The 22,558-nt window shown below is 42.3% G+C and overlaps 1 protein-coding gene across 1 annotated transcript in view; it reads left to right on the plus strand.

Annotated features, from left to right (window-relative positions):
* znf704 (zinc finger protein 704) overlaps positions 1 to 22,558 on the plus strand; it is a 54,698-nt gene that overhangs the window by 21,128 nt on the left and 11,012 nt on the right. The window contains exons 3-8 of the mRNA XM_084380360.1: positions 15,708 to 15,811; positions 17,075 to 17,352; positions 20,468 to 20,568; positions 20,960 to 21,254; positions 21,889 to 22,023; positions 22,106 to 22,197. Of these exons, the coding sequence (XP_084236486.1) occupies positions 15,708 to 15,811; positions 17,075 to 17,352; positions 20,468 to 20,568; positions 20,960 to 21,254; positions 21,889 to 22,023; positions 22,106 to 22,197 (1,005 nt within the window). The remainder of the gene's footprint in view (positions 1 to 15,707; positions 15,812 to 17,074; positions 17,353 to 20,467; positions 20,569 to 20,959; positions 21,255 to 21,888; positions 22,024 to 22,105; positions 22,198 to 22,558) is intronic.

Here is a 22,558-nt window from a genome sequence, read left to right on the forward strand (position 1 = left end):
AATCCTAAGTGACGATTGGCACGTTGGCTGGCTGGAACCGTCCGTCAATTTGCTGCTTCGCCTGCGGCTGCTCGGAGCGTTTGCACAGAAGACGTGCGCGGCATACTGACACACACAGACATGCAGGTGGTGGGAGTGCATATATGTTTATGTTGGCTTAAGGGTTTTATTTGCGCGGTTTCCTGTTGTGTTTTGTGTTAACGCTCGTAATTGGAGGCACATTGAAATACTTCTTTGTAGGTTGAAATCATGCTGCACACTGAGGTGCTGGCTGTGCTTTGAAGAATCCTGAAAACCGGCACAATAAATAATAATAGATGATTCTGTTTGTGGAAACTTTTGACTATTGGGACACGCGCAATTTCTGTCCGCATCCCCGTGCCTCTTTGTTCTTTTGTGCCATAATATGTTTTAAAAGTCAATGGTGTGCACTGCAGTGTTTTGTGAGGTCAGGTGTATTACTCTATGAGAAAAGGGGATAAAATAATTTTTTTTGTCTTTGCCCGCAGCTAAGATTTCAACTGAATTGTTAAACTTTGTTCCAGTGGTGTCATCTTACTGACCCTTACTCTGAGTTGATTAAAACAGACAAGTTATCTGCCCCAACACACGCAAACAAAAGAAAGGAAGAAAGAAAAATGGTGAATGGGAGCCTTTTCTTTCTTCTAAAATAAGATCAGTGGAGAAATCTGGTTTCTGATCTGCTGCGTATACGTGGATTTACAGTAACCAGGTTAGTGCAGTAGATGTAAACGGGTTCTCAGATTACCTGCTTAACCTGGTTTCTCTGAGTAACCTGGTTACTGAAGTTGCCTTTTTCCCTGCACAGAGGGCAACTGAACAGCACTGAGCGCTTTATGCCTCTTTGTCCCAGAGTGTCACATTTGATGAAATACCCCTTGTCACTCTCCAGCAGAAATGTACGTAGACAAAAGTTCGTACAGTTGAAGATGCTGCTCTTTATAAGAGCATTTGTCTTGTATGGATGCATCAGTATAGATTTTAATGGGATAATGGAGCGGAGGAGTCTTTGTGTGGACTTGTTGACATGGTTGAGAGGGAAGCGGGAAGGGGTGGGCTCTCTCTCCCCCCTCTCCCCTCTCTCCCCTCTCTCCCCTCTCTCTGGTGTTTTCATTTTTTTTGTCACGGCTGTCTCTTCACGCTCAGTGTCACATCCTCATACCACACGGCAGTAAATTAATCAGAGATAATGCTCGCCTGATGGAGACCTTCCCCCCAAAACGCACCCTTCCCCTCTTCTCTCTCTCTCTCCCTCTCACTCCCCCCTTCTGTCTCTGTTTTGTCATGTTTTCCTCTCCAATACAATTTTCATCACCAAAGTAAGACTGTCCATAAAGGTCAGCCAAACATGCTTTGTGACTCGTATTGATTATCTGACCACTAATGAGTGATTCTCTCTTTCCATTACCTACAACTGTTAAGGTGCCAACGGGCAAGACGGAGAAAGCTGCGCGTCGGTTCACTTTCCCTGGTCAAGTCAAGGTTAACAATCGCACAAATGGTGAATAAACTGGGAAGGAAGAATGAGACGTGGAGAGAGGGGGTGAGGGAAAAGGGGGAGGGGTGTAAGTAAAAGGCCTTTAGGTAAATGTTGAAGTGGCGGGCAGATCCTTTGTCCTGCCTCGGGGCTGTGTGAGGCGATTGGACCAGCTGATAGGCCTTTTATAATGCCCTCCATCAGCTCAATCTCCGGGGCTTTTATGAGCACCTTCAGCAAACACACACACACACACACATGCACGCTGATACACACATCCACCCCCCTCCTTCGTTCTTCGAGGTGTAATTGGGAAAGAGGCCCCTTCCTCCAGTGTGTGTATCGCTCTCCTGGGAGCCGAGGGGCTGGAGGTGTGTGTGGAAGTGTGGGTGTGTGTCTGTCTGCTGCGGTTAAGGGCGCTGTGTTTATAATCAAACTCAGCAGTGATAAAAGGGTGCTTGTGTGTGTTTATGTCTGTGTGGTTTATGGCACTTATTGGCAGGTCGTGTGTGTGTGTGTGTGTGTGTGTGTGTGTGTGTGTGTGTGTGTGTGTGTGTGTGTTGGTCCGGAGGGCAGGTGGAGAGAAAAGAGCACTCGTGCTGCTCTTACGACCCTCCATTATCACCACTGCACTGGCCACTAAACACTAATGAACACACAAACACACACACTCTGATGAGGTGAAAGGTAGCTGGAGGAGCATGTTCCCCCCGATCCTTAAAGGAAGACAGGGACAAGAAATGTGGATATGGACAGATGGACGAGACCTTTGTCGAGAGGTGTCTGCTCCAACTCAGGCCGAGGTGGCATTTCACTAACCTACGTTTAACCAGAAGGTCATTTTCCTTCATCAAATCTTTCTTAGTTTAGATTTTTTTGATGAAACGAGTGAACAAAAAAACATTTATTATTGCTTACATGTTGACTGACTGAGATGACTTGTTATGATTACTGTCACTGAGACAAATAAGCTAATTTTGTGTATGAACTGATTAGAAATCTTTTATAGATATGCATTGCCAAGGTCTGACGAATACTTCATTAATGTTAAATATAATTCAACATTGAAAGCTGTTTTGTTTCGAGGCATATACAGCAAATATAGGTTTGATTTTGCAGCTTCTTTTGAGCCATATATCCGACTCTCGATTCAGTTAGCGAGTTCAGTATGTTCCCAGAGCCAGCTCTGTGACAGAGGCCAGAGTACTTGTGCCAGAGCACAAATAAATAATGCTATACCACGCAGGAGAAAAACATCCTCTCATGTCAGCTCGACACTCTCAGACTCTTCATTTACTCCATTTCTGACACACGGCTCAGCTACTTCATTCCTCCAGCCACTTCCTTTTGTTTACTCTAGCGCTGCATCTTATGGATGGAGCTGTTGATCCAACATGAGAGAGAGATGGAGGTGGATGGGGATGGAGAAAGACAGGTGAAAGAGAGGTGGGGGAGAAGAGAGGAAAGAGAGATGAAGGGTGGCGGTGGTGGTGGGGGTATTTACCAGCCAGGCACTCTAAAGGTCGTCATGACTCTCATAGCTGCTGCCTTTGTTCGCACCAGTGATCGACCCCCTCGCCGCTCATACTCACTCTCTCACTCTCTCTCTCACAATCATATACGTTCACATTTGCCGGCAAGCGCTCAGGCGTCCATACACTTAGGAACTTGCAAGCAGAAACATAAACATCTCACAGAAAGTGACACATTTACTCACACACACACACACACACACACACACACACACACACACACACACACACACACACACACACGCGCGCGTGCTGTCACATGCACGCACATGAGGCCAAATGAGTAGCTTGGAGCAGTGAGATCCTGTGTATTCCCTCTGCTCATTAGGGCATACAGCAACATCAATTCAGGGAAAGCCCATCACCGTGTGTGTGTGTGTCTGTGTCTGTGTGTGTGTGTGTCTGTGTCTGTGTGTGTGTGTGTGTGTGTGTGTGTGTGTGTGTGTGTGTGTGTGTGTCAAGATGACTTATCCCAGCTCCTACCTCTCTCTCTTCTCTCCCTCATCATCACGCTTTGCATAATAAATGTGTCTCCATCATTACACCTATTACACCCATTGTTGTGTATGTGTATCTTTAGAAATATGAGCGTCTATTTTTGGAGCAGCGCCTCAGGGTTTTGGCAGCATCACATTTGTTTTTGCGACATTGTTGACTTTCAAGTTTGTACTTTGTTGTTGTTTTCATGTGGTGGTTATACAGTTTTTAAAACGTTTTTCTGATATGTGGTGGTTTTGAGTTGTTCTTTTTATTGTGCTGAATTGTGGCAGACCTGGCAGATAGAAGGTAATGTGACATGCAGTATTATAGAGAGCTCAGTCTCCGCTTTCGTTTCCGTAGAGAAAAAAAAAATGAGTGCACAAGTTCAAGTAGCAAAGAGATACAAATCTCTGTTTTTTAAAGCTGCTGAAACAGATTGGCTGGGTGCACTTTATCCTGAAAGGAGGAGACAAGAGTGCATTTGTTGTTCATGTTTTCACTGTATAATAAAACTTGTTTGTCAAGGTGCTTATTTTGGAGGATTCAGTTCTGAGAAAAGCACGCTGAGATGCGACGATAGCGCCGTCACAGGGGATTAGTTCAGTACGTCAAGAGGTAGAAACAAAAAATATATTCAACCAGAAGAGTGCAAAAACAACCCGGGTGTTTGATTATATAATCAGTGTTGCATACGTAAGGTGTAAGCTTCATGGGGAGAAATATTAAACGATTACATCTGAAAGTTTGAGCAAAAGAGACTGAAGTAACCACCTATCTTATCTACCTCACTCTCCATCATCTCTCTGCATCTCGCTCTGCCGTTCTCCTCACCTGCTACTGGAATATTAGATTAACAGGAACCTTGTTAGTTGTGTATGTGCATGTGTGTGTCTGGCCCAGAGGCTGGTACATAAGTGGGACCTCCAACCTATAGCACCAATCTAGGGCACAACCACCAAAGATGCATGTGTGTGTTCGCCCCAAGCCCAAAGGGTAGGATATACTGTATGTAGGAACCCCGACCTATAGTGCAAATCTAGGGCACACTACTGCAGCATGCGTGTGCGTGTCAATCAAAAGGCGTATTAAAAGGTAAAGTGCAGCGGAGGGAGCGGATGATCATTTTCCCTCATCTCTGTCGCTCAAGGGCTCTTTATGGATGTGAAATGGGAAGAAATCAGGAGTTATATACATCAACCTGACACACACACACACTCGCTGAAGACCTGGTTCTTTACCCTGCGGCTGTTTTCCTATATAAACAAATGCACACGCTACCTGGAGACTGCATACACTTACCCATCTTTGCATCACAGCCATTAACATGTTGCTATCTACACCCTTTGTCGTGATAGTTTACCTTCAGGTGCAAAGGTTATCCGTTAGTGCAGAATAGGTTACCACTGTGTCATGAACAAAACAGCTCTGTGTGCCTCTTTTTATATCCTTTATTTTATTAGAAAAGTGAAAGGAGAAGTAGGGACTGATGAGGATTATTGACTATAGCAAGCTGGGAGTTTTTGGCAGAAATCAAAATAAAACTGATGCAGAGGTGGAGGATACTCTTGCAGCCTATAAGACAACGATTAGCAGCACCCTTCACAAGGTTTGGTCATCTAAAAATACATGAATATACCTTCTTTTTAGCCACAATGACATGTTTCAGTCTATCAAAGATATAATGGTCCAGATGATGATAAAACATTATGTTTAAGATGTAAACAGAGTAAGCCTAAGGGCTTTTTTAAAACACATTTATTTGTGCGTTTGTTACATCTAAGTGGAAGTATTTGTTTCTCCCCTGTGCATGTGTCTCTGTTTACATGTATGATCTAATTTACTATTTTATGTGGGCACGGCTACAAGTCTTGTCCCTTAAGTGTGTGTGTGTGTGTGTGTGTGTGTGTGTGTGTGTGTGTGTGTGTGTGTGTGTGTGTGTGTGTGTGCGCACGCTCTGGTCTCCCAGCGGTGTCATGGATAACTAGGCTAAAGAGCAACATAGAGAAGGGAGACTGTTGTTTTTCCCCGATGCTGAAGATCTCGTTTACTCCAAGTTAGAGCGAGGAAGAACGACTGACAAGCACTCCAGCTGTAATGAATTGTACTATGAGAGAATCACATGTGAGCGAGAGGTCGAGTGTATCGGCAAGCCAGCGTGGACTTATTTTATCCATTCACAGCATGAAACATCTCATCCAGTCTTGACTTGTTGGAGGCAGAAAAGGACAAAAGCAAAGCAAAACATGGATGGATGTGTCGATCTGCACATAGTCCAGTGTTACTACCGTGCAGCTGTAACTGTCTGTCTGCAGATGCATGAAGAAGTAACACACATTACACACACAGAGGGTCTTTGGCTCCATGCCCAGCTAATGTCCGCCACTCCCTGTTTTGCTCTCACCAGAGGGTGTTCACTACAAAGTGTGTGTCTGTCTGAGAGTGTTGTTCAAAAGAAGGGGAACTTGCAAACGCTATTTCCATCTGTGCGAACCGTCGCTTACTCCTGTATAAAAATGTGTCTGTATATAGCACCGTATCCTTTTACCCTAAGTGTGTGTGTTTGGAGAACAGAAAGAAAGAGAGGCAGACAAGGAAAACATGCTAATACGTAATCAGCTAATTAGCCGCTAGCAAATGTAGATGATTAGACACAGTGTGGCTCTCAGCAATAATATTGTTGAGTGTTAATGACTTCATCATCTCCTCTGTGCTATACATGACCTTATACATTCAGTTAGCATTATAGAAGACTGTGTGAAGGGAAAACATAGGAAAAAAGTCAACTTTTGACACAAATCTGTTAAATATTTCACAAACCCCTCAATGAAAACAAAAATCACCTCTGCCCATCAGGAAGCGATGATGTTTTTTTCATGTCTGCAGAACAGTCCGTATTCTCCTGGTTTGATTGCTATAAATGGTACAAAGCTATTTCTCAACACAACTCTGTTTCCGCCTTTGATCACGAAAGCTTTGAAAGCCAGCTACCACCCATAATGATGTCTTCATTGCCCTCCCTTCACTAATGAAGTCAGCTCCAGCAGCTTCGCAACACAGAAATCTTCTGAGGCTCCACTGTCGTTTTTAATTTCTAAATCAGAGAGGACACCCAGAAGTTGTCTCATCCTCTCTTCTAGCTTTTGTAGTTCGCCCGTTATCCCGTTAAGCTCCATTATTGAAATATAAGCGACATGCTGTTAGACGTTTGTATTTGTCGTGAACTTCATGCAAACATATCATCAATATAAATCAATAGAGAGCTCAGAGTTTTTCATTTAATTTCATGTTACCAGCTTACAGTTTTGGAAGGAAAATCGATACAAGCTTGCTTTTTTTATTAACCAAAAGCTTCATCATGTTCGTATCAACGTCAACCACACAACCAAGACTGTCTTTACAAATATGTGCAACACGAGACAGCTTTTCAGTGCAAGATTAAAGAGGGATTATCTTCTACACAATTGCATTTGTGTCTGAGTACAACAACACAAAATTCAAATCATGGCATTTTATAGTGGCAGTTTGAGTGCAGTGTTAAAATCCCTGTCTCACTAAGTGTGTGATTTATTATGAGGCTAGAGGTAGACTTCCCCCTAAAAGAAAGCTTTATGTATCCTGCTCCAGTTATGTCTGGCAGTGTAGTCCAGGCTTTTCATTATGATCATGTTTCTCCAAATCTAGACACCAGAAAGTTATTAAATGATTGTAAAATGGATTCTCCATGCAGAGATAACCTTATTTTCCGGTTATATAACACTCCACCTTTCAGTCCCAGAATCACATTATGTGTTGTAATCCAACACTGTCTTCTTTTTAAATGTTTCTGATGTGATGTATCAACAATAAATCAACACTGAAATGAGGGTATCTTGACGTTTCTAAGAAAAGGGGGTGAACACTGATCCAGGCTACAGTTCACTGCAAAGCTCAAGTTTCAGTGAATCAGATGGAGGTTTGGCGCTTCTCCTGTCAGAGCTGAAGTCGGTGTAAAGGGAAAGATGCCCTTGGCTCCTATTTCAAGAAGCTGGCTGCCAGACCAGTGCATATGTTGTTATGGCAAGGAAGATCACTTGGTCCTTTGATTATATGTCGCGCGTGCGTGTGTGCATGCACGTGAGTGGTTGCTAGAGCAGATGTGCCGTTTGGAAACCCTGAAAAACCAGTGTGTAAGTAACAGATTTAGATTTTGATACAAGGGCCATCTTAAATGCTAACTTTTTTAAAACTTTGACAGTATGGTGTTGACAGATTGATAACCAACCAGAACTTAAAGTAAAATGAAAAAGCATGAGAACCTTGAGAATTATATGATCATACAGGTTTCGATTGTAAGCCAATTAAAGAACACAAACACACCAAATAATCTCAATCTGTTGAATTGAGATTGGTCCTTTCTAGGTTGTTAGCAGCCACGTGATTCGGATGACGTGTGAAATTCAGATGGAGGGCAGAGGTGAAAAGCAGAATGGACAAGATGAAGGAAAGTTGGTTATCAATGCTACGTAACCTTGTTCAGTTACAGGGGTGCAAACTCCAGCAAAAGGAAGAAAAAAACCCCACAATAACTAGTTTCTTTCGATGAAGTGGACACTACAAATGAGCATTCTCTGACAATGCTCCTCCTGATCGGAGGATATTAAACAATTTTGCGCCATAGATGAAAGTCCCATATTTTCTAGCAGTCCATGTTTACCATCTAGTGCCACCATTGGCAGCCAGTTTGTGCGTGTATTCAGTTGAAACCAACAGATGACAGCATAGCAAGATTATTTCTTTTGGACCTCACCTCTGAGTGTAGTTAAACTCCTACTGCGTGCATAAAAATGTATCCCTCTTATAACCCATGTACTTAGCTCTACAGTCAGACAAACGCCAGCCTGCAGCTGTTGGCAGCACCTGTCCAAACCTTGCATACACCCTCATGTGTTATAGGTGTAGGCCTCACGCATACATGCCTCTTCACAGGAAATTGAGTAAGCAACACAATGCGATAATATGCCCCTTTGTATATTTCTCAGGTTTTATTGAAATTGTGTTTTTTTGAAGATGTGTGTTTTCAAACAAAGGACCATTATCTGTAACATCTCTAGAGCCTGAATGATGCACACGATGCATGTGGAGGAAAATTCCTGAGCCTGTCCCTTTTATACACATCTGCCAATCAAAACCTGTGCCCTTCATGCATGTTAGTCCTGTGTCATATGCAGATTCCCTTTGTGGTTTTGATGTTGTGTGTGTGTGAGGAGAGGAATGAGATCAGATAAGAACGAGGAGGGGCTTTCTGATTTATAGGAGATTATTGGGGAGGAAATAGGCGTCATAGTCCAGTGGCTGTAATAAACGAGAAGACCTCCCTGAGCTGCTAAGCATCAAAGAGACATGCCAACCCTGACAGGCACACACATATAGATATATATGTGCACACACAAACACACATTTGTTTTTCTTGCTCGCTGACTTCGCTCACAGTGTGACTCGCGGCAACAAAAGTCGAAGAAGTGTGGGAGGGAAAGTGAGCAAGAGGCACAGAGAGTTTAAAGTCAGTCCAGCAGGGGTGAAGGGAGGAAGAGGAGAGACAGGACGAAGTACAGGCTGGCAGCAGAGTGTAGGAGTGAGGAGTGTGCTTGGCAGCACTGGCCTTTGTTTCAGGGGAATTCCTGTAAACCATATAAAAACTTAAGCTACAAGGGATTTGTGTGTGTCTGTGTATCAAGAATGACCTTGGCCCATTTAGTCTGAATTAGTTTGGAGAGGGAGTTTGTTTAAAAGATTACAATTTAAACTAGTTGACTGTGGCTACATGTGAAACATCAACTGTTTCGTATCTGAGCTTGTCAAGAATGTGACCTGCGATAAGTTCATTGACTCTGGAAAGTTTTCCCTCATTAGGAGAATAAAAGTCTTGTATACTGTTGAGGTATGTTTTGGTCATTGACCTCACTCTAAACTGCTCCACGGGCTGCTCTGACTTGTTTCTGAGAGAGAAAAGCGAATAGTAGCAAGAGCTCAGCAGAACCGCCATTTTTGAATTGATGCTAATGCTGAAATTAGGCAGTAAAAAACTTCCAGTATCGATATATTGGCTGATATACACACATTTTTTGCAATGATCCCTCAAATGTAGTTATCAAACACTTGTATTACAGTAAAGTGGTGTAATTTTCTGAACCTTCCGACTGTTCCACTTGTTCTGATACATGCCTTTAACCACTTAATCAATATGTCCACATTACTTCTGATTATTTATCAAAAATCTCATTGTGTTAATATTTTGTGTCATATCAGCATCGAGGTATTTCCTCAGAAATTTCATGATTTGATTTGAAGTTCTAGTATTTATGAGGGGCTTTTTATGAGATTTAAAAAATGTCAAGATATCTGTCATGTATTATAATGTAGCCTAAAAGATATGGATATATTTTTAAGGCCATATCGCTCAGCTCTAGGAGATACTGTATGTTCAATAAGCCGATAACGCAATAATCATGACAGGCCTAGAAATATCTGTTTGAATTCTTAGTGGCACGCAAGGAAACAGACAGAAGCCAAAGTGTTTGTGCATTTACTATCCACCATCCAGGTAAAATGGCAACTCCTTAAATTAAGTGTTGTTTTAAAAAGAAAGAGGTTGACAGAAGCTTCTTGTCCTCTGTCCGTCCTGAACATCGAACTAAACTCAAACGTGATGAAAAACAAAAAACAGGCTCACATCTACCTGTCAAACTAAGATGGCCACAGTAACTTGAGCCCCTGTTATTGTCTCTCTGCCTGCCCAGTGTTTTGTCTGAAACTGGACACTGCTTGTCCCCCATAATGGTGGAGACTTGGCCTCACACACCGACACCCTCACCCCGACTCCCTCCCATCGTACTTGTTCCAGTGCAGGCCTTTTGTTTAGTTCAATCCACTTGTGGTACCTTAAAAAAGGAGTTGGCACAGCTGTCCGGGGAAGTTAAACAAGCTTCAGGACATGACACACACACACACACACACACACACAGCCAGTTGGCAGATTGGCAAACAGCTAAATCTCTTGCCAAGCTCGTCAGAACCCCTGAAGAGGGAGCTGTTGTTTTATTTCTATCTTCATACCCTCACAGGGAGGAATCCCATCTCATCCACGTGTCTAATTTTAACTCCTTTACTTTGTACCTCATCTGTTTTCATGCTCTCGGGTCCAAAAGCTTAAGCTTGCACTGTGATCTAGTTTCAAATCTTCTAAGTCAGGTTCGGTCTAGATGTAAATATAAAATAAATATAGGTTTCTTTTGTTGATACAGAAATCTTCTTCAGCATTAACAGTTTAAGACACAGAAATAAAGAGTGCTCATCCACACCAGATGCTGAGTGGCCTGAAACACCAGGTCGTATTAACTCTATAATGAATGCAGTTTAAATACATAGTAGAGTGGATTGTCTCCTCTAATTGATTGGTTAGAGCTGAAACAATTAGTTGATTAATCAGTTAGTCAATTAGTCTTCTTCCAACATTCGCTGGTTTCAGCTGGTTTTCTTCGTCTTGTCTGATACTAAACAGAGTCGCTCTGAGTTTTCAGGCTGTTGGTAAAACAAAACACATCATTTTATGATGTCACTTCTGGGAAATGGCTTTTTCAGCTGTTTTCTTACATTTTGCAGAGAAGTAGTAGCAATACATTGTTTTCAAGTGGTGCCGAGGTATGAAAATTGATGATTATCACACTGTGGTGATTTGCTGGTCATGGTTGAGAAGTCTGAGAAGTATTTTTACCTCCACCTCACCTGTCTCAGTTGATTGGTTGGTTGGTTTATTGGTAACACCAGAACTGCTTCACGGATTTCCACAAAACTTGGATAGAGGATGGGTCTCAGACCAGAGTAGACCCCATACTGTTGGTGCGGATCCAGATAAAGGGACGGATCCAGGAATTTTTATCTCACTTTCTTTAACATTGCAGGATAGGGCATTTATCGACACGTTTATTCATTTCTCTGTTTTCATGCTATTAAAGGTTATTGTAAACTAAATATGAATTATTGTATAATATTGTATACTATGATACAGTGAACCGGTGACCCATGAAAATGTCATACTGTTGCAGTTCAAGAAGACAACAGAAAAATAAATCAACAGTGAAAATAGTTTTGCCATTTGTATTTATCTTTTGTTTTGTAATTAAAACTCTATTTTCCTAATCGCCAATTGGAGCATTTTAATCTGGAGCTTTTTTCTCATGTTTTCAGGAATGAAGAAAACAACATGCAACATTATAACTACCTTTAAAATGTGTCTCTTTATGTATCTGTAAAATGATCTTGTAACACAGTGATACAGGTCTAAATAGGATACAGATAATTCCTTCAGTATGACGATGCCAGCTCAATAAAATATACATCAATTAAAGAGTCAGTGTCCCTATTTCAGGTCAGAAACCTTGACAGTCTTTAAAGGTATAAACAACATCAGCAGTACCTACAGTAATATGTTTGTTTTGCCCCTGAAGATAAAGTCTCATTTTCCATTTATGAATAGCCTGCAGCAAGATAACATTACATGGAGCTGTTTCATGTAATCTGCATTAGTAAACATGCTGTTTACTTTCCCGCTGCACCTCCATGATATTGGTGCTTTTAGGAAGCCTCAGGGATCAGATATTGGAAAATGCTTTATTGCAAGTTAGTGAAGTAAGAATATTAAAACACACACACGCACACACAAACACGGCAACATATGAAACTCATTTATCAGAATTCACTTACCGATCCATTAACCATCCCACTGCGTCTCCTGTGTCACATGTATCATTCATTTTAACATGTCTGTCTCTTACACACACACACACACACACACACACACATACATGCTCCCGTGTGTGTTAATTAAAGCCATACTAAGCACTTGGACGAAAACTAAGTTTGATAAGGCCCCTAATGGCAAATGTGATTTGGGACGTTCCCCTTCCCACTCTCTGTTTCTCTCCCTCTCATACATCACATCTTAATTATTATTCCTCCTAATGTGTTTTTCTGAGATTTACTTCACGTTTGAAGAAAGACAAAAGCACCCTGTAATTATTGTCTGTCACTGTTGCTACGGAGATAATATCTACAGTCACATGATGGCGTCCCAAGGTGACCAGGAAGTGGTTTTATGGCGACGCAGGATGGGGGGTTATGGGTAAAAGTGTCAGTTGTGTGCGCTGCTTCATTTCTTGATTTATGTGAGGGCTGTAATGACATCATATTCAACAGTGCAAAGGGTAATAAATTAGACATCAGCTAATGGAGGCTGAGGCTTTTCTTTGTTTCCTTCTCTTCTCTTCTCTTCTCTTCTCTTCTCTGCTCACCTCACCTCACCTCACCTCACCTCTCACATTTATGTTAAAGCTGTAATATATTCAGAAAATGATTGATAACACTAACTTTTAAGAGTCTGTCCATAACTTTAACTGCAGCTCTTGTGCACTAATGAAACTAATTGCTTCCATGGCTCTGGTCATCTTGATTAATGTTGTAATATATGAATGTTTTGCTATTTTATATCTGTAGTCTAGTGATATATTTAATTAACGTTATCTATTGGATCACTGTTCTGTTACAGATTACTTAAATTTATGAATATATTCAAGTTAACTTTCTTTATTGGTTTTCTTTGATGTTTTTGTAGATTTGGGACCTCGGGGTCAGTTTAAGTAAACAGAACTGATTACAAAGCTCAATCTTATAAAAATTACAATTATATAAATGTACTGATGCAATTCCCACACGTTTTGATTCAGTTTTATGAAACTGTGACAACCCTCCAAAAGTCTGCTCTCGTTTAGAAAAGAACTTGGAAATCCCCTTTCGGTCAGTTCACTATTTTAACTCGGTTGCTAATGCAGGCCGTGAGCACATACAAGGAACTAGCAGCCAAAAATAAGGCCTTACTCATTGGATCAGGAGGAACAGCTGCACTACGGTCAACAACACCATCCAAGACTGTGTGGAGCTGCACAGATACATGGAGTGAAGACACCTGTGTAGTGGAGATCAGACTCATTACGATCATTCATTATGTTCAGTTGTGTCATCGTCAGCACAAAAACAGGACCTTTGAGGATACAATTTACATTTGCTCTGAAAAAAATGGGGATTTTTGGTGGAAAAAGGTCAAAAATATATAAATAATATGGGAAAAGTGTAAACTTGTGCCAAGGAGCGTTGTGGAAAACAAAAAAAATGTGGGGCTTCATATACGCAGAGTCCTCCAAGTCATCTTAAACAGATCTGTGTTAGTTCAGCACATCTGGATTTTGGGACTTTTTTTCTTTTTTCAAGATTTGCTTGAGCTCGGTCAAGTTGGATGTGGAGCATCTGTGCCTTAAAGCCATTCTTAAAATAAACATGGAGAGCCACGTCTGGGCCTCGACTGGGCCGCTCAACAGGTTTAACACTGTTGTTGTTCTTCGACCTTGTCCACTGCTGCCTCTGGTTGTACAGTTTTCTTTAGGTCGTGTTGGGATGAAAATTGTTGCCACAGTTGAAGAGTCAGTGAAAGTCTCTACATGTCTCCTGTGGTTCTTGGCATTGTGCTTACTTTCCTGAATTTGTATATCATTTTATTAATTTAATTATATATAATTAGTTTACGGTGATTTCAAACTTACTGACAAAATTGACAATCATCTAATTTGTTAAGATGATATTTGTTTATTGCAAAATACCTCTTGTGGTCCACCTGCAGTACCTTCATGGGCCAGGGAGTGGGGATCACTGTTTTAGATTATTCAGTTTCAGATTGTTTAATCTCAGTGGTTCACTGGACAATAGAGATGTTTATTCATTTTTCAGGAGCTCACACATCTCTTCTATTAAATTCTTTCTATTCTTCTATCGCTTTTTTAAAAGAGGCCCCCTTTGGACAGGTGTTGTAAATTAGTGTGACACTACAAACACTAAATATATCTGCTGCTGCTGCTATGTTCATTAAAAATGAATAAACTTGACTAACACCTCAGAATAAATATAGATTTTTTTCTCAAGTTAAAACATTTTTTTCAACAGTAGATGAGTCCTTGCCGTAGTTTAAAGCAGGTGGAGCAAATCCTCACCCATTTGTCTTTTCTCAGTTGATTGTTTTTAACCCATTTGTGTCAATCATTATTTCATCACACTCAGCCAGAACATAGTTGAAGAAATGGGAGTCTAACACACTTTCTGTAATAATTAAAAAAAACAAAGTGATCTAATTAAAAGCTGCCATGATCCATTAAAAAAGTATTGATAAGATGAGTGTTAAGTACAGACACACGTGCTGATGGAGGCTAATATACTGTATGTTGCATCGTCTCTATTCGCTCACCTCTAAGTTGGATTATGTTGTTGACAGGTATTAAGAAAGTAAAAGATGGATTATTTATCTCAACAGTTTGTTGCATTACTGCCAACAAACCAACTAAGATGCAGTCTAAACTCCCATCTGATCCGAGCGGCTCTGAGATCTCGTGATGGCTGATGTCATGTTTTTTCCGAGGCGGCAGCAGATTTCATCATTGTAATAGAATTGGCTTTGATCATTTGGTTTCTGCACGTACACGTCAAAGTCTTGCTTGCTCAGGAACAAAACACACACACACACAGCTTGTTAATAGTGAGCACGTACCATACAGTAGGTGTAGCGTCAGTAATAAAGCTATTGACATCTCTTTGATCACTGGGATTGTCTCCCTCTGAGGAATACAGGAGAGAGGATTAAGATGACTGTCTGCTTTTCTGTGTACCAATTAGACAATACGTGTGTTGTGTGTGGTTTCAGTCTGTTGTATGGATTGGCTAGTGTGTGCACTGTACAGCTTATGTTGATTAAAAAAAAGCGCTTTAGGGATTGAATACAAGACCCAGATCAGTCCAGCTTAATTTTTATTTTGTACAGTAGCATTTCAGCTGTTCGCTGTTGATTTTTCTAATGGTGTCTGGGCGATTGCATCACCCATGAAGGACAAAAAAAAAAAAAGTGTATGTAATTAGCAGCTTATGTTGCAGACATTGCAGTGGAGTGAGGCTAACACCAGAAGGCTCGATATCTGTCTGAAAACAACTGGCTCGCCCTTTTCATGTTCAATTCCAGACATTGGTATATGTGTTTATTGTGTGTGTCAAAATCTTTCTCAATGTGCGATGATATATTGGTAGCAGAAGATGCTCAGTGAAATTCTCCTATTTTTCTGTTTCCACAGACGGTCGGAGGAGGAAGTGGACATGGACAAGGTGACGGCTGCCATGGTGCTGACAAGTCTCTCCACCAGCCCGCTGGTCAGGAGTCCACCTGTCAAAGTCAACGGTCAGTATCACGACTATTTGACAGATACAATATGCTTTAAACAGCTCAGTTAAGCCTGTAATTTGTATGTTCTGCTTTACTTTTCATTCCCTCACAGCTGTTATCTTGTGATTGCATGTGGAAGCTCAGGCTGATAAATTACCACCACCTGCCGTGCTTTAGGATTCTCTCATCAGTGACTTCTGCATATCCGCAGAAAAGCACAATGAGTCTGGATCTCTGCCACTCGTCACGGTGGCGGAAATCCAAAGTGCCCCCACGTTACTGCAATCACGTGCGAGCAATCATCAGTGCAACCAGCCGACTGCCCATTCAAGCAAGCGGCCAAGCCTCAAACCACCGTGCATGCGTTTATCGCAGTCACACACGCAGTCAGATGTTAAATGTACATACATCACGCACATGTGCACAAAGTGGGTTTTAAATACCACGTACAGTTTTATCTCAATGAAGTCGTACAGATGTGTCTACACATGTTGGAGATCATACAGTGTGTATTTGCATTAGTACACACAGTGGATTCACATGCATAGAGGTTGTAGTCAAGCCAAGCGTTGAAGCTGACATGTATTTCTCTTAATCTGCAGCAGGGGATGAGCTCAAACTCTCATCAAAAGGTGTTTTCTTATCGTGATATTACTTGAATTCATTCTATCATAATATTTGCTTATCTGTCCCACAAACCAACTGCATATCAGAGCAGCTTTCTTATTGTCGGTGAGCCACTTCCTCTTTTCTGTGAAATGTGGTAAAGAAGACACCAAAAAGCAAATAAGTCTTCTCCTAACTCTCTCTGACTCACTCACTGTGCTTCACACACACACACTCGTAAACTTTGTCATACGCGCTCGTGTACACACTGCAAAGTTTTCCCCAGCCTCAACCTTCACAAAGTGAGAGGTCTTTTGTAGTCGATATTCAAAAGAAACATCTCTTTGATCTAAAAAAAAAACCAAAAAAACAACAAGCCCTTGAAAGTGTCTCAGCGGAATCACTGAACAAGAAAGTAACCTTTATTTTCTCGTGTCACACGCAAAAAGCAGTGCCGGAGGCTCTCTTGTCTGAAGTGCAAATAAAGCTGTCTGAACCTAATTGAATGTGTTGATCTCCCATCACTGACAGAGGAACACCCACGTTTTGTTGTGGTTGTGTCATCTACAAATATGACTGAAGAAGTTGTTAGATTTACTCTCACACTCCACCTTCCCTTTCTCTTTTTCCCTCCCTGTCCTCCCCCCTTTCTGTTCACCTCCATCCTCATAGAAGGTCTGAGCGGCTCGTGGAAGGACAACGGCTCAGCTGGCCCCTTCACCCCATCTAGCAACAGCTCTTCAGGAGGCTACTGGAGCTGGTCTGCTCCCAGTGACCAGTCTAACCCTTCTACACCTTCTCCGCCACTCTCCGCCGACAGCTTCAAGCCCTTCCGCGTGCCCAGTCTGGGCGGCGTGGGACCCGGCCCTGCGGGGCCAGAGGACCCCAGCCTGGATGAGCAGGACGGCAGCAGCCTGCTCTTCGATGAGCCCATCCCTCGCAAGCGCAAGGTGAATACTATACAGACATCTTGCCTCTGTTCGATCTTTGGTGAGAGTTGCACATGCGTATTACTCAACGGGCAGGATGTAGCCAATCAGAGGCAGAGTAAGGCGGGTCATGCCGAGCAAGGTAGTGTGATCCAAAATAACGACGCTACAGCAGTAGCAACTGTATGTCTGCCAGCTGACTGGAGTGTATATATTCTATAATAAATATAATAAAATATATATTTATATAACGCCTGTTACGTAGTGACGCACATACGTTGTTTCGACTCCAAACCAGGCGTTTCAGGAAGTGCAGGAGCAGTGTTTTCTGTGGGAGAGAGTAACTTTTTCACTTTGCAGACCTTTTACATGCATAAAAATTCAAGTAAAGTAAAAGTAAATACCGAACAAACAAAATGACACAGATTCAGTCTAAATAGTGATGAAGTCCAGATCTTTTACTTTCAGGAAAAAAAGTAATTCAAAAGTTTCAAAGTGAAATACAAGGCTGATTTACCTTCTCACGGTATTTTTAAAAAAGATTTGTTTTGCGGTGTTAAAATGCTGTGCGAGCAGTGGTTTAGATTAGAGAGAAGGTTAAAGTGGAGAGAAAAAGATGTATTTTTTAGATTGAATAGTCTTCGTGTTGACAAGGTCTAAACAGCTCTCAGAATAATAAACATGCACAGAGTTATTTTCAAAAGCTATTTTCTCTCTGCTTTGCAAGTTCCAGTTAAATAGTTACCATCTCAATCCTCACTCTTAAAACAAATAGAAATGTTTTGTGATCATGAACATATGTGGCCCTGAGTGTTGGGAGTTTTAGGTAGAAGGATTTCAGACTTTTATTTCAGTGTGAGGTTTCATAGAGTCACATATTAAAGCAGTTCTTTTGTTAACAAGCGGATATCTCGACAGCAAATGGGTCAGGAGCTTGTCTTCAATACGCTGTCAGATGCGCACGAGCTGGTTGGTTCCACTTCTTCAACACACTGTGATATTAACCAGTGAGGTTATGGGTGGAGTTCTGGCTCGGACTGACTGATTGGCGGAGATAAAAATGCGATAGGAAAGGACACAAGGCTTTTTGCTCTAACGGGAGTTTTGTCTTCGCTGTCCGCCTGTTATGAGCTCTTTACACACACACACACACACACACACACACACACACACACACACACAGTTTCATCATTTCAGCCGGTCTCATTTCTACACACCACTGACAGCTCATCACATCCACAGCTCAGTGTCACTCTCATTATTTCTTTAGATGTATATTGCTTTGCTCGCTCGCTCGTCTTTTCAGTGCTTCTCCTCACTGGTTTGTCTGTCATCCATCCATCCCTCCTTTCTCCCCTTCTTTCTTCCTTCCAGTCTCCTTTCTCCCCTCGCTCTGCATGAATGTGAGTGTCCTCCCCAGACATTTGCCCTTCATAATTACTTCCCAGCCTTCACCAGCAGCCGCTCCGCAACAGCAGTAATGATTTTAATACGGGCTCCAGCAAACATAAAGATCCTCAAAAGATCGATAGAGACTCTTGGGTGAGCTCCACATCGGCGCACCAAACTGCATTAATTGGGGACTTATCTCAAAGAAGGGCATGGAGAGGGAGAGCGAAACATTTAGAAGTGTGAAAGAGGTTATGGATGAAGAATTAAAGGGGGACTAAGAGGAATTACAGGGAAAAGAAAGAGAGAGCAGAAACAAAAACAGACTCTGTAATAGCTTGGATAACAATGAACTTACATAAACACACACACACACACGTGCAATGTGTGCGATGCCAAGGTTTCACATAAAATTATCTACACACTCCCCTTGTGCTTTCGCTTCTCTCTTGGCAAGACAATACTGTTTGGAGCTCACCATTTAATTAACTGTGAAATGCTTCCTTTAAAAGAAAAAACACACACACACACTAACACACAGAACAGGCTTTTGTTACCCAAAGACAAAACAATGCAAGGGGGACAGATGATTGTTGTGTGCGTTTCTGAAAGGAGGTGGAGAATTTAAAAAAACAACTTGTTTGTCAAAATTAAATCAGCCCCCTCAACAATAGTTTGATAGACAGGCCTGTAAAACCGTTTATAATGGCTCCGAGCAGGGAGGCAGGAGGGCAGGGAGAACGCTCACAGGGCTTTTCTCTCCCTGAAAAACAATGTACAGTCTCTATAGGAGGCCAGCAATGTAATTACAGTAGACGGATAAAAGATACAGGAGCCTCGCTGGCTCACATCCAGGGATAAATTTACTGTTATTGGCCTCATTCAGCTCCGAGATAAACAGGAACGCTGTCACAGTCGAGCCGTGTGCACTCTCCAAATACAACAAAGATGAAGGAGCATGTTGCGAGGAGTTGTTTTATTCCTTTGCTGTCAGTATACAGCGAGTACAGTGATTCATATTTTTCAATATCAGAATAACCTCTTTAAAAATTCATCATTTTATCCTTTGTTCCATGTCATCCCAAAATCTCAGAGCATCTCATAATGCTTACATTTTCCCAGAGCCCAAAGTGTTCTTCACTTCACAAGTGTAACTTCAAGTAGCTTCTTTGTTTGACCAACAGCCCAAAACCCAAAGACTCTTATTTACTGTCGTAAATAACAAAGAAAGGCAGCAAATCCTCACATTTAAGAAGCTGGAACAAGCAAATGTTTGACGTCTTTGCTTGAAAATTGAATATACTATTGAATATTTCAATAGTAGGCTATAAATTGTCTTTCAATTGGCTAATCGTTGCAGCTCTAGTTGGCTGAATGACACGACAAACCTGATCTGCATTTATAACCACTAAAAATCCTTAATTCTAACCTTTCATGACATCTCGCATCAAAGTGAGGAGCACTTAAATCTACAGAAGTTATGTCATTAACTCAACATTAACATATGAGTGAAAGGATTACATCGACTACAAGGGTGTAAAATCAAGCAGTGTGGTGGTTAGTGTATGTTGTGCAGCAGTTAGGGATGACACAACTGGTAGAGTCTCATTTGTCAGAGTATGATTTGTAGGTCCTGGCTTGGGATCAACAACTCTTTGTCCATCCAACAGTATTTTTCCTCCCCTGCTGGTGCAGTTAAAGATGAATTAGACTGTCTGACTGTAGCTGTACACTGTGTTTCTCACAGAACTCCATGAAGGTGATGTTCAAGTGCCTGTGGAAGAACTGTGGCAAGGTGCTGAGTACCGCTGCCGGCATCCAGAGACACATCCGCACCATCCACCTGGGGTGAGACACGAACATGCACACACACACACACACACTGCATACTTTAGCTACAGTCCACTCAAAGCCTCTTTGTCACTTCCTCTCTGACCCCTCCAACCAGCTTCGTTGTCAAAACAGCAGATTAACGGCTGATGGATTATCGCCACGGTAACACTTTCTGCTCTGGGTGAGGGCGGGGAGGTGACAGGTGAAGGGAAAGTGAGCGTGGCGGAGAACAATGATATCACACATTCATACTGACATTCAATTAAGCTCAGGCCACTCTGCACCACACTGATTAACTGCAGATGACGGCGTTTAGTCGGGTGGAGGAGCTACATTGCTGTTGAAAGGCGGGCAGGGGGACACAAATAATCATTCAGTTCCTTGTTTCTCTTTCATCTGCTTTTAGGCGCAACTGTGACTCAGACTGCAGCGACGGCGAGGAGGACTTCTACTACACGGAGATCAAGCTGAACACGGACTCTGTGGCCGACGGGCTGAGCAGCCTCTCCCCAGTGTCTCCGTCCATCCTCTCTCCCCCTCCTCCTCCCCCGTCTCCTCTCCCTTCTCTCAGCCAGCTGCCGGACTCCCACAGACCTCCGCAGTCCTCTGACACCAAGGAGCCTCACGGCGGCGGCACCACCCCGCTCAGCCGCTCTGCGCCCAGCGCACTCTACCTCATCCACACGGACCACGCCTACCAGGTAAACACACACAGTGGTGAGATTAAGATCGATGTACAACACACACCCTCATACTCAACGTGAAGATAAAAGGATCAATGCACTCTCTGGATCAATACACACACCACAACACACTTAAGGCACATATTTCTCGCACACACACCGCTATCAGGCTCCTCATTATCCTGATTATGTGTTTGCAGAAAAACTAATGATGTCACAGTGACTTGTGGTCCCTCGCTCCCGTCAGCATCTGCGCTAACAGTTGTGGTGTTTTGACACACATGGAGCAGCTAATTGTAGGAAGGATAATCCCACGATGAATCAATTTTAAAAGGTGCAATATCTAAGAAGTGGCCACTTGTCAAATTCATGCTCAAAACAAATAGGGGGCAGCATATCACCAGAGTAACCGCTGATTGCTGCTTACTTTAGCTGTCCTTAGCTAGTTAGTTCAGTTAGCCGTTCAGCTAGGACTGGGAGTTCGGGGACCAGAGTTAGAAATAACACATTTTATTTGAAAAACACTTTTTATTAAATGAAAAAGGTGAAAACGTGCTAAAATTTGAAACTGTGGCAGATAAAAGAATGTGACTTGGAAATCAGGGCTTTGAAGAGAAATACTACTGCTCTGACCTTTGACCTCCGCCCTCAGGCCACGGCTCCAGTGTCCATCCCGTCCAGCAGCAGTAACTCAGCCGGCTCAGCCTCCACCAGCTTCACTCCCACCAACAGCTCCAGCTTTAGCATCTCCTGGCAGTCACCGCCCGTCACTTTCACTGGGAACACGGTGAGGCGACTTTAATGCAAAGACCAAACAAACGTTGTTCTGTTTGGATTCTGATAATCACACACCTGTTTGCCCTCCTCAGGTTTCCCCCAGTAAAAGCCAGGGCTTCGGTGAACAGCGCTCCCAGACCATCGCCGTCCTCTCATCCCCTCCCAGAGCCACCACCGCCCTCAGGTACTGGAGTCTTTCCTGACATTTAATGTTCAGCTTTAATTAAGATCAGAGACATGCTTTTAATTTTCTACTTGAACCTCACTGAGAGAAAACGATAAAAGGCAAAATATTGACTCTCACAAATCAAACTGAAGGACTCTTAATTAAAAAGTTGTGATTAGTCGCTCAGTTCAGCCTCTGATTTGCCTAATCCCCTTCAATAAGGAGCAAGGCTGTTTAAGGTTTCTGTGGTGTCTCCTGGTTACCAGATACAGACACAAATAATCATTGTAGTTTGAAAAGGTCGCTGTTGTCTGTTGATGATTGTTTAGCTTCAACTAGAAAAGACTAAAAACACCAGGGCCAAAACTTAAAGGAATAG

Source organism: Pagrus pagrus (genome assembly GCF_965226575.1).
Source record: "Pagrus pagrus genome assembly, chromosome: 17".
NCBI classification, from domain to species: Eukaryota; Metazoa; Chordata; class Actinopteri; order Spariformes; family Sparidae; genus Pagrus; species Pagrus pagrus.